The sequence below is a fragment of the Biomphalaria glabrata genome, chromosome 16, assembly GCF_947242115.1.
Source record: "Biomphalaria glabrata chromosome 16, xgBioGlab47.1, whole genome shotgun sequence".
NCBI lineage: Eukaryota > Metazoa > Mollusca > Gastropoda > Planorbidae > Biomphalaria > Biomphalaria glabrata.
In genome coordinates, this window is record NC_074726.1 from 22,408,908 (window position 1) to 22,424,253 (window position 15,346).

Consider the following 15,346-nt stretch of genomic DNA (forward strand, 5'->3'; position numbering starts at 1 on the left):
CCTTGATTTAAACCCGATCTCTATAACTGACTCCTAAAATCTGTCTTAGCCATCTTTGTTGAGCCACATGTAGTGTTTTTCAATTTCGGCAGATGACTATTCACTGCAGTTTATTAAGGGAGCCCTGCCACTGGTAAAATGTGTAACCTCTCTTGAATACGCTCTTGGAGTTAAGTGACTGTAGTTTTCTTTAGAAATTATATCGAAAAGAGAAGTTTTATCGTCAAAATCATATGTTGCGGCTTTTCCACCTCCTAATGCTCTGTAGGGGGATCTTAAACTCAAAACCATCTTGAGTGGTTTTAAACTTTTAAAAAACGCCATCTGTAGAAGAGGGGTTTAAACTCAAAACCCCCGATTGGATTGGCTACGCTCAAATAATTTTAGTGTGTAATTTGCTTTTTTTTATATTGAAGAGGTATTTTTCAGCATCAAACCCCTCTGAATGGGGGTTTAAACTCAAAACCCCTTTTGGCAACGCTCACAGCATTTTGAGTGCGTAATTTGCTTTTTTTCTTACACTGAAGATGTATTTTTTAGCCTCAAACCCCCTGGCGGGGGGGGGGGGGGTTTAAACTCAAAACCCCTTTGGCTACGCTCATAGATTTTAGAGTGAGTAATTTGCTTTTATTCATATTTAGCTTCAAACTTCACTGGATGGGAGTTTAAACTCAAAACCCCTTTGACTACACTCATAACATTTTGAGTGTATAATTTGCTTTGTTTTTATTATTAAAGAGGTATTTTTTACCTTCAAAGCCCTCTGAAGTGGGGTTTAAACTCAAAACTAAGCAAAAACCCATTTAGCTATGTTCATAACATTTTGAGTGCGTAATTAGTTTTTTTTTATATTGAAGAGGGGGTTTAACGTAAATTTTGGATGGGGTTTTAAAATCAAAATCTACCTTAACTGTGCTCTTGGAATTAGGGGATTTTCGTTTGCATTTTTTTGTTTTGTTTTATAGAAGATGGGGAGAACTGCAAAACCCTAAGTAAGGTTTTTTTTCAAACTCAAAACCCCTGGTAGGGGGTTTTAAACTCAAAACCCCTGGTTGGGGTTTTTAAATTCGAACCCCCCTGGTAGGGGGTTTTAAACTCAAAACCCCCTGGTAGGGGGTTTTAAACTCAAAACCCCATTGGTTGTGCTGTGGCAAGTGATGGCTTAGTATTAAAATCTCACCTAAAATAAACAAAATCAAAGCAAAAAATCATTCACTAAATTTCGGGGGGTTTGAACCCCAACCCCCCCTGGCTACGCCCATGATATATATATATATATATATATATATATATATATATATATGTGTGTGTGAAACATGGTAAATGTTTCCATAACATTTAACACCTGCATATATATATAGCATTACAATATAATACCTATGTCACCCAATGGCCATAGAAAATAATTTGGTGACAATATTTTAAAATATTTTTGCCACGCAAACTAAATTAAATAGTGAAAATAGGTTTATCCTATTTGTTAAATATTTTTCTTTAATATAGATAATTTAGTATTTTATTATTATTTTTAGTGCCATCCGATTGCGAATGGAACATTAAACATAGACTGTGGTCTCCGCCATGATCTAAGGAAAATGTATGCCAGATTTTATCAAGATGGGTCAAACGGTTTTGATTTCTACGCAGGACTTACACTCATACATACATATTCCTTACATTCTGTTCCATATATTAGATTGTTAACTGTTAGCGCTCCTTTTTACAGATCACAGCCACTGCGTCCGGAAACAGAATAAACAGTGTCAGTACATAAGTAAAGATGCAACTGATAAACAATAGTCTGATTGTCTCTAGTCTCTACTGCAGCGTTTTTCAAACTGCGAAGCTAAGGCGGCCCTATTTTCTGACACGGGAAGCGATCCGAAACGTTTCAAATTATTTTTTAACCCATTAACCCCCAAATCTTTAATTCTGCATTAATTTTTTTTTCTTTTAAATACCAATTTCTATTAGTCAAACTAAGACATTGCAAAAATATTTTTGAAAAATTGTATATTGTAAAGATTCCATATAGAAGAGATTCTGTGAAATGTACACTGCCAGTAAAAAAAAAATATATTTTATCGTATACTAGTTACAAATCATGTTTGAATTTTAACAAAGTAAAGATGACTGTTGTGACACGGTTACTATGTGTGGTCAAGCGTGACACACGGTCAAGTGTTGGGTACAGGTGACTTGCGGGAAGTGACGAGTATGTTGTAAACAAGAAGAAGGAAGTCATCTAGTGGAGTTGTTCTGTATATAACTTTAGCCTTGTATAGATGTAATGTTGAAATGCTTCACAATTAAAAGGCACTTATACTTAAGGGACTTATTTCTTCACAATGACATTATTATTATATTCATTTTTAAAACTTTGTCCTTTTAATTTGTTAATAATCAAACCTAGTTTAAAAAATATAATGAAACTTTTTTTTTGTCCCTGAAAAATAGAAAGAACGGACATGCCACCCCCCTCCTGTCATGTCTCCGAGCCCCCATGTAACGATGGCGGCCTTTCCCCAATGATGCGTCAGCCAGTTTGAAAAAATTCTGAGGTAAGTCAAAATGCAAGTATTTATAAAAGTTAAAATCGGGACTTGAAAAAGTCAGACATAATAATAGTAATAACCGCTAAATAACATTGAACTATTTCTAGGGCGTACGTGGTACACACTGCCGAGTCTTCTCAGTCTCTGATATGCGGCCAAGGTTAGGATGGGTGTCACACGGTGCCGTTAGCTCATGGTGTCACCCCCCTCCCCGTGTCAAATAAATTCGAGCTGGATCGTTCTTTTATTGTATTATAAAACACTGAGCTAAGTGGCCACATTAACTGAGGGTTTATATGTTCGTCTTTAGGACAATTGATCAATTGTTATGAAGTATATTGGAATTGAAGATTATTGAGTCCATTAGGCAAGCATCTTATAGTTTTAAAATAATGAAGTCTATCTCATTGAACTAATTGTAGCATTACATTTGTTTGTGCTAAAGCTTATTTTACTGAAAAAAACGATCTTCCTTCCTATACATCGTTATCCTTAGAAAATCAATTGCTTCTTTCATACTTTCTGATTTTACGAAATTTATATTACTGTAGTGTAAGATTTTGGTAGTACTTAATGTCTGAAAACTGTTATCACTTGATAAAAGCTCGACCTCTGATGTAAACGTGCTGGCCACCAATGTAATAATTTTGATGCAAACAGCCTTTGTAACTCAAGTCTCTATGCAACTTGTACCTAACTGAAAGTAGGGCTTCACGTTTAGCTGGTGAAATAAAGTATAACAAGTCAATAAAGTTGGATTTAATTTCAATCAGAATTATTTGTATCAGAAAACAAAATGGCTATTTAGATCTTAAGATTTATTGTACATGAACATGTTCAGGTCTCTGGCCACTGAAATTTGTTTCTTTTTAATTAACTAATAATGCAAAGGTGTATTTTCCACTTAGGTGTTACTCCTTGTTGGCTGTCACCCGGTGCGGCCCGTACCCCACGCACCCACGTAATGATGCCACTGCTTATACACAGTGAAATTTCACTACTGCGTGCTCAACAAGCTGATTTTAAGGGACAAAGACTTTTGTGAAATTAGAAATGTAATCAATGTTCGTACTGTTGCAAAAGTAATGGAAGAAGCTGATAATTAAAAAAAAAATAATTTCACAGATTTTGTTAATTAAGTATATAATGTAATTATTGTTAAGGAAATTTTAAAAAATCTTCTCATCATTTCTAGCTTATTTGGACGGACAATCGTGTCAAGCAACTTGTAAACATAATGGCCAAATAGCGAAATGGTCTGTCATTTCGGACGCTGGCCGGGCAATATAAGGCGATAATGGCCACTTCGTGAATTAGAAGATAAGTTTGCATAAGGCGTTGAAGAATCTGCATTTTTTTTCTATTGAAAGTTAAGTTTAAGGTTGTCTTTTAAACAAGTGACGTCGTCTTTATCTTTACATCTAACAGGAAGCTAACAGGAAGCCTAGTTACATGACCAAATCGTCCTCACTAGCGTTACAATTAGAATGGTGTTGGTCTAGAGTCAAGTATATGAAGTATATCTATGTTACTTTAAACTTGACTGTCAGTTAACTCGTTCAGGACAGGATTTAGACTTAATACGCTATTAGAGATATGGGTTCTGTGAAAGACATTTTTTTCCTCTACTCTTCAAAATGATTGAAAATATTCCTGTAATGATTTTTAATGTTCTAAAGGAAGGATATATCTTATGTTGCCTATAGTTAAGTCCAGACGAAACTTTCTTTAGACTAGTGATGCACAACCTTTTTTGCTATGCTTTGATGTTCATATATCGTTTCCTATACGCCAGGGTTTCCCAAAATGTGTCTTGTAGAATACTTGTGTTCCCCTAGGCCCGAAAAGGTGTTCCGCGAACTACTTGAAAAATTAACTAGTAGAGAGCTAAATACTCAGAATCTGAGAAGTGTTCATTTAAGGAAAAAGTTTTGGGAAACACTGGTATACGCCATTGAGGAACTGTACAACCACCCCAATAAGTCTGAGTCTATGCTGTTTAATTATGTACTGTTAGTACTGATAGTAAAGTTGTGATGAACAGGATAGTATAACATGACAGGCCGCATATGACACACGGCAGTAAATAGACTAATGGTGATGCAATTTACCTTAAAACGACTACGAAGTAGTTAGTAGGAGATTTGTTAATATAAGCTTTTGAAAGAGAAAATTTAAGCCTCTCAAGGAAACTATCACTTGAGATTTTAAGATTTTTAAGATAATGATGATGAGCATGATTATAAGTATGATTTAAAAAAAAAATAAGTTGTATAAGCCCTTCCACTGTTGGGGATTAGATTGGTGAGGATGATGCTAAGATTTGTTTGACAGTTCTTCAGAAATTAACATTATTGCTTTATCGCCCAACATCTAACAAGACAGAAAGTGGATGTTGGGTGAAGCGTAGTGGAAGGGTGGGGGCAGGCAAAGGAGGCACGATGCCTCGGGTTCCACCATAAGGGAAGCGCCGCACACAGCCTATATTTCAATGTGATGTTCATGGAAAATGGAGAGTGGGGGCACCAATAATGTACCTTGCCACTTGTTTTGCTCACTACGCCTCTGGCATCATGTCTAGGATTTGAACTTTTCACTCTGTAAAACATGGTTTATTTCGCATGCCTCACCATCAAGCATTCTTAGTCTATAACGTTTCGCACTTGTCTACAGCTAAATTAAATCTAACGCAACACGAACGTTTTTACCACTCACATACTGTAGCAGTACAGATTACTAGTTGATTGTATCAATGTTTAGTTGAACTTCAGTCTTCTAGGTATTAGGATAAATGTCACTACGACTTCTAGCTACTCTCCGTTTCTCAAGTGTAGGTAAGAGTCGGTGGAAATGTCTAACAACGGCGCATGCGCAAGTTTATGTCTAAATAATCACGCGCTTCGTCTGAGTAAATATGTGTTGGACTTTTTACATTTCATGTAACCTACAAATATTTCATTATTTTTATCTTTATAACTATCAATATCACTTTAAATAAATCTACACTAGCGTTTGTTTTTTTTTTTCATCAATATTAAATAAGATATTTTTGATTTTATAGTTGTTTTTTGACTGTGTGATCGTAATAAAAAGTAATAAAAAGAAGTGATAACAAATATTAGTTTGGATACTATTTCTTTCTTGCAGGACTATTGTACATATATTTTTAGCTGTTCTGACCAAATTTTTTCTTGTGGAATAATAAAATATACTTTTTAATTTATTGTTTATAACATTACTTTCTTTTTTCTTAAAGTGCAATCTATGCTTAACGTGTAGCCCACTGTTGTAGCTTCAATGAGGTAGAATTGCTTAAACCACATCAGAATTTAAAAGTTATTGTTGCACACTTTTTTTATAACCATAATAGTTTCTTGTGAAATTAGTTTATCACTTGTCCTTCTACTTTTACTGCTCTAGACATTATACAGTCCTAGACAACACAGAACTAAGAAGTTTTTTTTTTCCCAACGGTTCTGCTAAATCAGATGATACTGAATATGCCAAAGTGAGTATTACTTTGTACATCATTTATATTAGGTTTATTTTATGATATTGTTACGTATTTCTGAATTTTCTGGCTAAATGTACTAGTAGGCACACAAATAAAAACACTGCAAAGAACTTGACGACTAAACTCTCAGCTTCATATAACTTTATTGACTATAAACTCTAACAATTTGTTACTGTAACATGTAGCGTAGAAGACTGTACAATATCCGTCAGTTTACAGTTAGCTATACTTCGTTGCAATTCATCTCTTCACTTCGTTGCAATTCATGTCTTCTCAACTTGCATCGAGTCGTATTCCACAGAACAGACCAACGACACACTTCCCAGTGTCGCTCCAGGTCTCCCAAAGCTGAACCAAGTCGTACTCAAAGTCTACCGAATCAGAGCCGTACACGTCTTACATCGACTGTATCGACTGTAACGGCTCAAATCCACTGTAGTTCGCTGTATAGACTTTAACGACAGTAGTCCACTCCAGTTAACTCTACCCTAGTTAACTTGCATCGAGTCGTACACATCTTTCTTCTACTGTCTCGCACAGTAGACAACAGTACCGACGACTCACTCACGACTCCATACGACTGACTTTCACATTAACTCTCTGGATTATATAGAGTCCCTAATCGCTTGTCCAAAGTTGCACAAACACGGCTAGTATCCTCTGGAATAACACGTGAGGAAACGTCACATCCTGTCTTTGTTTATACATGTAGATTCCAGAAAACATCGGCTGCAGTGTCATCTTGCTGGGGTCACAAGTTGTGACCTCTATCTGTCACTGGACATTGCTAGTACCTTCTGGAATAACAAGTAAGGACACGTCACATCCTGTCTTTGTTTATACATGTACATTCCAGAGAACACCCGCTGCTGTGTTATCTCGCCGGGGTCATACGTTGACCTCTACCTATCACTGTCATTTGTAACAATATACTTCTTACTTTGAAGTCCTTCGGAGAGCGGGCCTGCAAAAGCATCCGCACAATCCTGATGGTGTCCCAGATGCAATAGGCAGGACACGTCTGCAGAATGGAAGGCCACATCCTTAAACGACTCCTGTATGGCCAATTAAGCGGAGGACAAAGAAAACGCTTCAGGGACACCCTCATATCTTTTCTGAAAGCATTCAGCACTGACACAGCCACCTGGGAGACAGAAGCACATGACATAGCATCATGGCATCGCGCTTAGAAAACTGGCGCACAAATTGCTGAGGAAAGGAGAACAGAGCTGGCAGTGTTGAGCCTAACATTCCAGGCCTAAGACTCACCAGCTACAATAGGACCCCATTGCAACGCCTTTAGCCCCCTGCATGACAAAAGTGGTATTCATTGAACCATGATGGACGAACTATATATATATATATATTTCTAACTTGTAGCTTGCACTCGCTGCATGGGTAAAAACCGAGTGGAGGGTTAGTGCGAAAAAGAATGAAACTATTTCTTCACCTTTTATATCTTTGGCGAAAAATCCCTAACTATAAGAACTCTTATTTGACAGTTATAATTTTTTTAATTTAAATGTGTTTTTCAAATAAAATTTGGTTAACTCTTTAAAATGGCTTCATGTTACCGCACGCGACTCAAATGTTTCATGCACTCAGTAAAATGTTGACTGAATATTTTGTAAACATGTACACAAAGAGAGGCGGACCATATCAAATTCACCCATGGACCAGGGATATTTAAGCTTGATTCGTTTAAAGTAATAACATTTAAAATATCAAAATATCATCTGGCGTTATTTTTCTTTTAAAAGCAAATAGGAGAATAGGTCATCAATACTAAGACTCTTATTGGTGATTGGTGAAGTAAAACATTAAGATGTAGACTAGAATTCGTACATCTTATTTAACAAGTTTAATCTTAAAATTACTATACCAGGATTACTAGATCTAGTCAAATATAGTGCCTAACAGTAATAATGTACATTTAGCTGCTCGCATCCGATCTGATTCTTAATGTGATACTACCGTTTATTTAATAAATAAATTTGTATCACTAAGCCGCAGAATATAAGCTATTGCCTCAACCTCTTTGTTTGTGATACGGTATTTCATTGTGAAATCTAGGATCTTTCTGTAGCATCTCAATACCATTGCTAGGATTCACCTCTCTAGTTCTGCAGTCAGCGTCCAAGACTCACAAGCATATAAAAATGTGGCCATGACTAGGGAGCGCATCAGTCTGATTTTTAAGGTATTTAAGACTACTGACACAGGTCATCTTTTCACCTCCAATACAGTTGCCCCTTTTAAAGCCCAGTTTGCCATTGGTCATTATTTGAGTTTTCTCGGCATTTATTTGCATACAATAAGCTGCGGAAGTCTGGTCTATGCACATTACCAAGTCTCAGCTAGTTCTTCGTCTGTCCCTGTAAGGCCATCTATGTCATCCGCTAAGTGCAAGTTAGTAATTCTTCTTCCTAAAATGCTTGCAGTACCTTCAAAGTCCCTCATTATCCTTTCTAGGAAGATATTGAGTTGGTGATAGTAAGCAGTTTAGTCTAAATCGAACTGTGGTTTTTAACCAGTCCCCAATGTTATTGTTAAAGCACACACACACACACACACACACGTATATATATATATATTTGTCTGCTATTGGTTTTAGCCGGTTTAATATAATTTTAACATGACTTAGCTGGAATGGCTTATGAAGCTGATGGTCCGGTAGTTTTGACAGAGTTGTATATCGCCTTTCTTTGGAAGAGTGATGATGAGTGATTGGGTCCACGGCTTGGCCTAGATCTTAATGTAAATCTTTAAAAAAATGCCTTTATTAGTTAGATAGATATATTTAAAATGTCCAATATTTTCTTCTACTAGAAAAACGACTTTGTCAAGTGGAATCAATGCCTTACACTGTGTTTGTGCAGTCTTACTTATTTCGGGATTACTACTGCACACTGTAGGAATGGTTACTCCCAATTGGATTGTGGTCAATATGGAAAAGGATTCGGAAAATTCAGGAATAAATGACAGTCGCAAGCTCAAAACTTTAACCTTGGGTCTCTGGGAAGCCTGTTATCACTTGTGTATAGAATATCATTGTTCGCCTATTACAGGTATTGACGTATCTAGTAGATAAAAAATACTGATATTGAATTGTTTGAAATGAAATATATTTAGAAAGAGAAAAACAAACGAACAAATGTTCTTTGTTACACAAGAATTTATTAAATAGCACTTCAATAATGCGCGTATTTGTTGTCGTATTAGGGATTTTCATAAAGGGCAGAAAAACTGTAAATAGTTAATCAGTAGGTGTATCTGGTGTACAATTGAAAAGAAATGTGGATAAAAAATGTTTTTAAAAAGGTATTTGGTAATATGGGTGCATTTTCAGCACTGCAGATTTAAATAGTTCTGAGCTATTTTGTTGTTTTTTTTAGCACAAAATAATTTTCATCTGAAAGAAGTATTAGAATTTCACTTTTAGAGTTACAACTAATTTTAAAAGAAATGACTAACTTACGGTAAAAAGAACGGTTGCTTATTAACAGTCAGGCATTTTTTTATATTGTTTCAATTACAGCTGAATTCCTTTTGATTTTGTTGGCAACAATGCATTTGAATTAAGCGTATTTGACGATGTTTAAATTATGGCCAAAATCTGCAATATAAATGAGTTCGAGATTTAGCTTGATAATTTGAAAGATGAAACCAATTCCCATCTAGCAAATGTAACACTTTCTCTATTCTTTCTTTTTATCAGCCTTGTAACCTTGTTAGAATTAAGCGTTGGGATGGGAGAAAAGAAGAGGGGGGTCTCGATACTAATACGATGTAAGGAAAACTGACTTCTATTTTATTTTAAAGATTTTGTCTTCGGGAAGAAACTTTGGGATTGAACAAAATTTTCTAGCCCAATCTGAGAAATTAAACTTTCTGTAAGGAGCTTGAGACTCCGTTCAACTACAAATGCCAAAGTTTTCTTTGTTTGCTGGAAATAAGGTGCAAAAAATAACATTTAAATGGGTACGAAAACCCTCAAATGATGTCAACAAAAGAGATCCAAGGAAGGGGATAACTAGATTTCTGGAGATATTCAGAGCCACAAAATCAATAGTTTTAGCAATATAAGTCTTCACAGTACAACACGCTGTCTCTAATAGTTAAAAACAAATCATGAAAAATGTTCTCTAATACACTTGTTTCGTGTATATTTATATTGTTTGCAGAGGGAAGACGTAGACAGCGAAAAGAGAATGTGATTCGACCACCGGCGGCTAACAATGTACAATGTTTTGACTAACATTAAACATATATGACCTCGTATTTGTTATGGAGTGTGTGTATGTGTGTGTATATATTTGTGTGTGTGTGTGTCTATGGTGACGGTGGGAAGAGGTTAGGGATTGGTTGTCTTTGTTAGAGGACACGACTCGATAACGTGAGACCAAATTGTTGAGCTATTGTAGTGAGGTAGATTTTGTTAAGAAATAGGATTACCACATTATAGTACATTTATTTTCTTTCATATTAACTTGTTTTATTCTATATTTAAAATTAAGATATAATTAGTATTGTTCACAATGAATTTATTCAAGTTTTTAGTTTAATTTAATTTTTAGTTTAATTAAGTAACATAAATTACGCATATAACGGTCAAGTTGTCAACCAGCAGGTTTGGTGCTACAAGTCAACGACCGGTAACATCAACGTCAACATAAAATGTTTTTTTTTTTTTTAAATAGTGCATTGCCTTCTACTTTTATATGTGTTTAGATGACTTTCAAAGACATGACCAAGGAATATTGCAAGCACTAAAAGCAGCTCAAGTTTTAGCAACTCTAGGAATGCTCAGTGGATTATGCTGCTTGGGAGAGATGTGTATTTATTTATTTATATTGCCAAAGCAACGAGTCAAATCTTTTCTTATTAAGAACATCCTGTTATGGACAAGCTTCATTTCTTGTACGTATGTCTTTGTAGCCTACACAGATTGGTGTAAATTTTAGTTAAAATAGTTTATTATCATCGAATAAGAAAGCAGCTATACTTTCGCTAAATTATTCTTTGAGGTTTTGGGTCTAAGATGGTGTGCCAGTATAAACATAGTAACTGTTAAAATATTTTTAAAATAAAATAATTTTTAAAACCGTGATTTTTTATGAAAAGATTATATCTGAGCTAGATGTGGCAAAATATGTAGGTCGCAGCTGGGGCTGCGTTGTGTTGATGGTTAGTAGATCTAGGTGAGTGAAGGTGTTGAACAAGTTGTAAGTCTGTTTACTTGAAATGTTATTATTTGCAGTTGCGAGTTCTTAAATATCGAAACAAATAACAAAGTGAATAGTACAAAAAAAAGGTTAATCCGCCCTTTGTAACTCAAAACTTTATTACAGAAAGATGGGTACAGTCTACGTTTAGTTGCTACAAGAGGTCTCTCTTAGTTCGATTTATTCTGTCTTCAGTCCATTTCCGTTGTAACATTGTAATCTTCCGGCTGAGCGCTTGGCTTCCAAACCGGGGACCGGGGTTTGAATCCTGGTTAAGACTTGGATTTTTAATTTCGGGATCTTCGGGCGCCTCTGAGTCCACCCAGCTCTAATGGGTACCTGACATTAGTTAGGGAAAAGTAAAGGCGGTTGGTCGTTGTGCTGGCCACATGACACCCTTGTTAACTGTAGGCCACAGAAACAGATGACCTTTACATCATCTGCCCTATAGACCACAAGGTCGGAAATGGCAACTTAAACTTTTACACGTCAAAAATAAAATACCCTATTAAACCAAACTTACTATTAAGCTATTACATACCCCCTTGGGAAATAGACTCGAAGACAAAAAAATAAAAATGTTCCGCTTTCAGACTTTGTGATGATAAAAAGGTCATCAGTTTCTGTGGCCCACAATTAATGAGGATGCCATGTGGCCAGCAAATGTCAGGTAACTATTAGAGCTGGGTGGACTCAGAAGCGCCCAAAGATCCCGAAATGAAAAATCCCAGTCTTCACTGGACCACCGGTTTGATAGCTAAGAGCTTAGCCGCTCAGCCACGGCGCCTCCACTCAAGGACAAGCCTTAATATTATTAATATTATCATTATTATTATTATATTTTGTTTAATGTCCTTATGTTATTTTTCACGAGAGACAAGAAAGTCTAAATCTGGAATGTAAAGACAATAGTATAAGAATGATACAAACAAAATTTCAATAACAATTCAATAACAAGTTTTTTAAGTATCATACTTTATATGTATACCTTAAGAAGTACTTACATAATACTTTTGTCAATTATCATTCAAAATTAAATTAAATTATCTGATTGTTACTTTCGCTTTTATGATCAAAATAATGTTAGGATAAATTGAAAGTTAGAAGTCAACCAATAAGTTCCTCGTAATCTGTAATCTTCTTTTCATCGTTCAATTATGACCTCATACATTTAAAATTTAACAAGTCATTTCATTGACCTTAAAAGAGGGATAATCCAATAAAATCATGACATCAACTAAGGTATACAAAGTAATATTATATTAAAACTAGATCCAAAAAAAATTATTAGTCAAATTTTGAATTATATATGATAAAATAGAAAGTGCATCTTTTTTTTTACAATGCTTATATAAACTCAATCTTTTTGTCTATCTGTCTGTTCGTCTGTCTGTCTGGTAAAATGTTGGAATATGTTTTTCTCTCATTTGCTAATGTCGGATCAAGTTAAAACTTTCCACAATTATTCCTAAGACCTAACAATGAATCAATCATAAAACGAAACAATTATTTAATAAATTGTGGGTGATTCATTCTAATATATATATATATATATGATAAATTTCGCCCCCTTATTACGTTTTGACATGCCAACTGTCCCACTTCGCATCTTGATCAAGTTGAAATTTTGCATAATTATTCATAGTCGATAGTCGAATTAATAAAAAAATGACCAATTAGTCAAGCATTTAGTACATTTAATAAATTTTGTTTTATATAATAGAATGGGGGTTAACCCCTGCAATTTTTAGATAAATGGCAGTACTTACCGGTTCTTTCCCTTAGTTTTTTTTTTAACTACTTTATTCGATTTCTTTTTTCATCGCTTTATATTAAGAGACACGATACTGTTAATTTACATCAAGGGTTCTCAACCTGTGTGTCGCGACCCCTTGAGGGGTAGAGTGACGATTTGTCAGGGGTCGCCTAAGACCATCGAAAATATGGATTGTATTTAGTGTATTCTTCTATTGCCGTGTATGTTATGGGGGGGGGGGGGTAGGGTCGCGGCAGAGTGGGGGATAGTAAAAAGGGGTCGCCAAGCTTAAAAGGTTGAGAACCGCTGAACTAAATGCAAAGAGATTTTAACATTGAGAATATTTTAAATGTTCTCAGTTTCAATATATACATCAGTGCTTGTAATGCTACAGTATTGTATCGCTTACATTGAAATATCCAATGACACTGCACAGAAAATATACTCCCTGAATGTGTGAAGCTCAGTAGTTATTATGACCAACAATTAACGACTAACTGTCTATTCTTTCCCATCGAATGTAAAATAGCCAATAAAACTGGGCGGACCTAATGACGTTCTTGAAAACCATATATTCATGTTCGTGTCCTCACCGACATTCAAAGTCCGAGTCCTCACCGACATTCAAAGTCCGAGTCCTCACTGACATTCAAAGTCTTGAGTCCTCACTGATATTCAAAGTCCGAGTCCTTACTGACATTCAAAGTCTGAGTCCTCACCGACATTTAAAGTCCGAGTCCTCACCGACATTCAAAGTCCGAGTCCTTACTGACGTTCAAAGTCCGAGTCCTTACTGACGTTCAAAGTCCGTGTCCTCACCGACATTCAAAGTCCGAGTCCTCACTGACGTTCAAAGTCCGTGTCCTCACTGACGTTCAAAGTCCGTGTCCTCAGTGACATTCAAACTCGAGGCCCCCCTAAAGTTTGTAAACTCATTACATTTTATTGGCATATCTTTCATTTATATTTCAGACTGCTAAATGTATATACGTGAAATTCATAGAACTATGTATTTAAGAATTGATATAGACATTGATAGTTGTTCAGTAATTTAATATTCTACTTCTTGTCTTTTTCAGTGGTCTTTATTGCAGTCAGTACAAGCTGTTACGCAGCGGGTGTCCACGTGAAGCTAGATTTTTTTCACCAGAATTCCAAAATTGGTTACTCCATTGTCCTCAGTGGTGTTGGAGGAGCCATTATTTTTCTTAGTGGTATTCTGTTTCATATATCTGACAATGATGCTGTTTATATCTATGTGCATGTGTAAGAACAGTCTTTATGTATAAATGCATTTAAAGTGCGTGATCACGCTTGACATTCTTTAGATAATAAATACGTAATAACAGCTACAACTCGTTGTACTTACGTTTTTTTTAATATTTTCATAGATTGATTTTTTATTTAAATCTCTGCCGCACCAGAACTAGAGATAATGAAAAAAAAATGAGTGGTAGGAATTCTTTAAAAAATATAAATTCTGAAGCAGGTACAACACAGTGCAAGCGCTAAAAAAACATGCAAAATAGATATACACAATAAAACGAAAAAAAGTATTTATATAGAAATATAATTAAATATTCAATAGAATACATTAAATGCACAATACATTAGCCATCAGTACTGACTTTTATACAAGAACAATTCATAGGTCTATTTCCTTCTATCACTATGTTATCTACTGACTTATGACGATGTGGTCAGCTCTCAGAACGAGATCTTTTACCCATCATTCCAAGCAAACTTTGACGTGAAAAATGTTACCCATGAATTTCAAGTGTACTCCGAGATTTCCAGACTAGTTCATGTCACAAATAATGATGTGACCCACCTTCACCTCTCAGTTTTCTACACCTTGGGGAACTTTATAAAATCTGCCACCCATTTTGTTTTTCTTCAACTCTTACTGTCTTTCCCCTAAACTAGAAATATTTCTCAATGATTGGCGCATCCATTGTTTGTTTTTGTCTTGCCATCTTTATCTCTGTCTGCTTTTTCTTTTTTACCCTGGTAATGTTCTCTTCAGATTGTTGAAGTATGCTAATACTGTTCCATAATTGAATAAAAATGTGTCATTTATCTTAATGGTAAAGTGTTTCTGGGTGTCATTGGAAAATCTTTAATTGACTGAATGGTTAAGAGCTTGGCTTTCGAAACTGGGGTCCTAGGTACAAAACTCGATGAAGATTAAGATTTTGATTTTCGGAATTTTTAGGGCGCCCCTGAGTCCTTAAAACTATAATGGGTACCTCACTTTCGTTAAGGAAAGTAAAGACGGTTGGTCGTTGTGCTGGTT

At 35.4% G+C, this 15,346-nt stretch overlaps 1 protein-coding gene across 1 annotated transcript; it reads left to right on the forward strand.

Moving 5' to 3' along the window:
• Positions 1-5,975: 5,975 nt before the first annotated feature.
• On the forward strand, positions 5,976-14,356 carry LOC106078313 (epithelial membrane protein 2-like). Its single transcript, XM_056013964.1, has 4 exons — positions 5,976-6,063; positions 8,899-9,137; positions 10,801-10,989; positions 14,130-14,356. Exons 1-4 carry the CDS (start codon positions 6,044-6,046, stop codon positions 14,318-14,320), a joined length of 639 nt encoding a protein of 212 aa, XP_055869939.1. The 5' UTR covers positions 5,976-6,043; the 3' UTR covers positions 14,321-14,356.
• The last annotated feature ends 990 nt before the right edge of the window (positions 14,357-15,346 follow it).

What these genes read in the sequence shown, in the direction of transcription:
- LOC106078313 (XM_056013964.1), top strand. Translation starts at nt 6,044, where the DNA reads ATGATACTGAATATGCCAAA. An exon ending in ATGATACTGAATATGCCAAA is followed by an intron (nt 6,064 to 8,898) that starts GTGAGTATTACT and finishes TTCTTCTACTAG; the next exon opens with AAAAACGACTTTGTCAAGTG. An exon ending in TCATTGTTCGCCTATTACAG is followed by an intron (nt 9,138 to 10,800) that starts GTATTGACGTAT and finishes ATATGTGTTTAG; the next exon opens with ATGACTTTCAAAGACATGAC.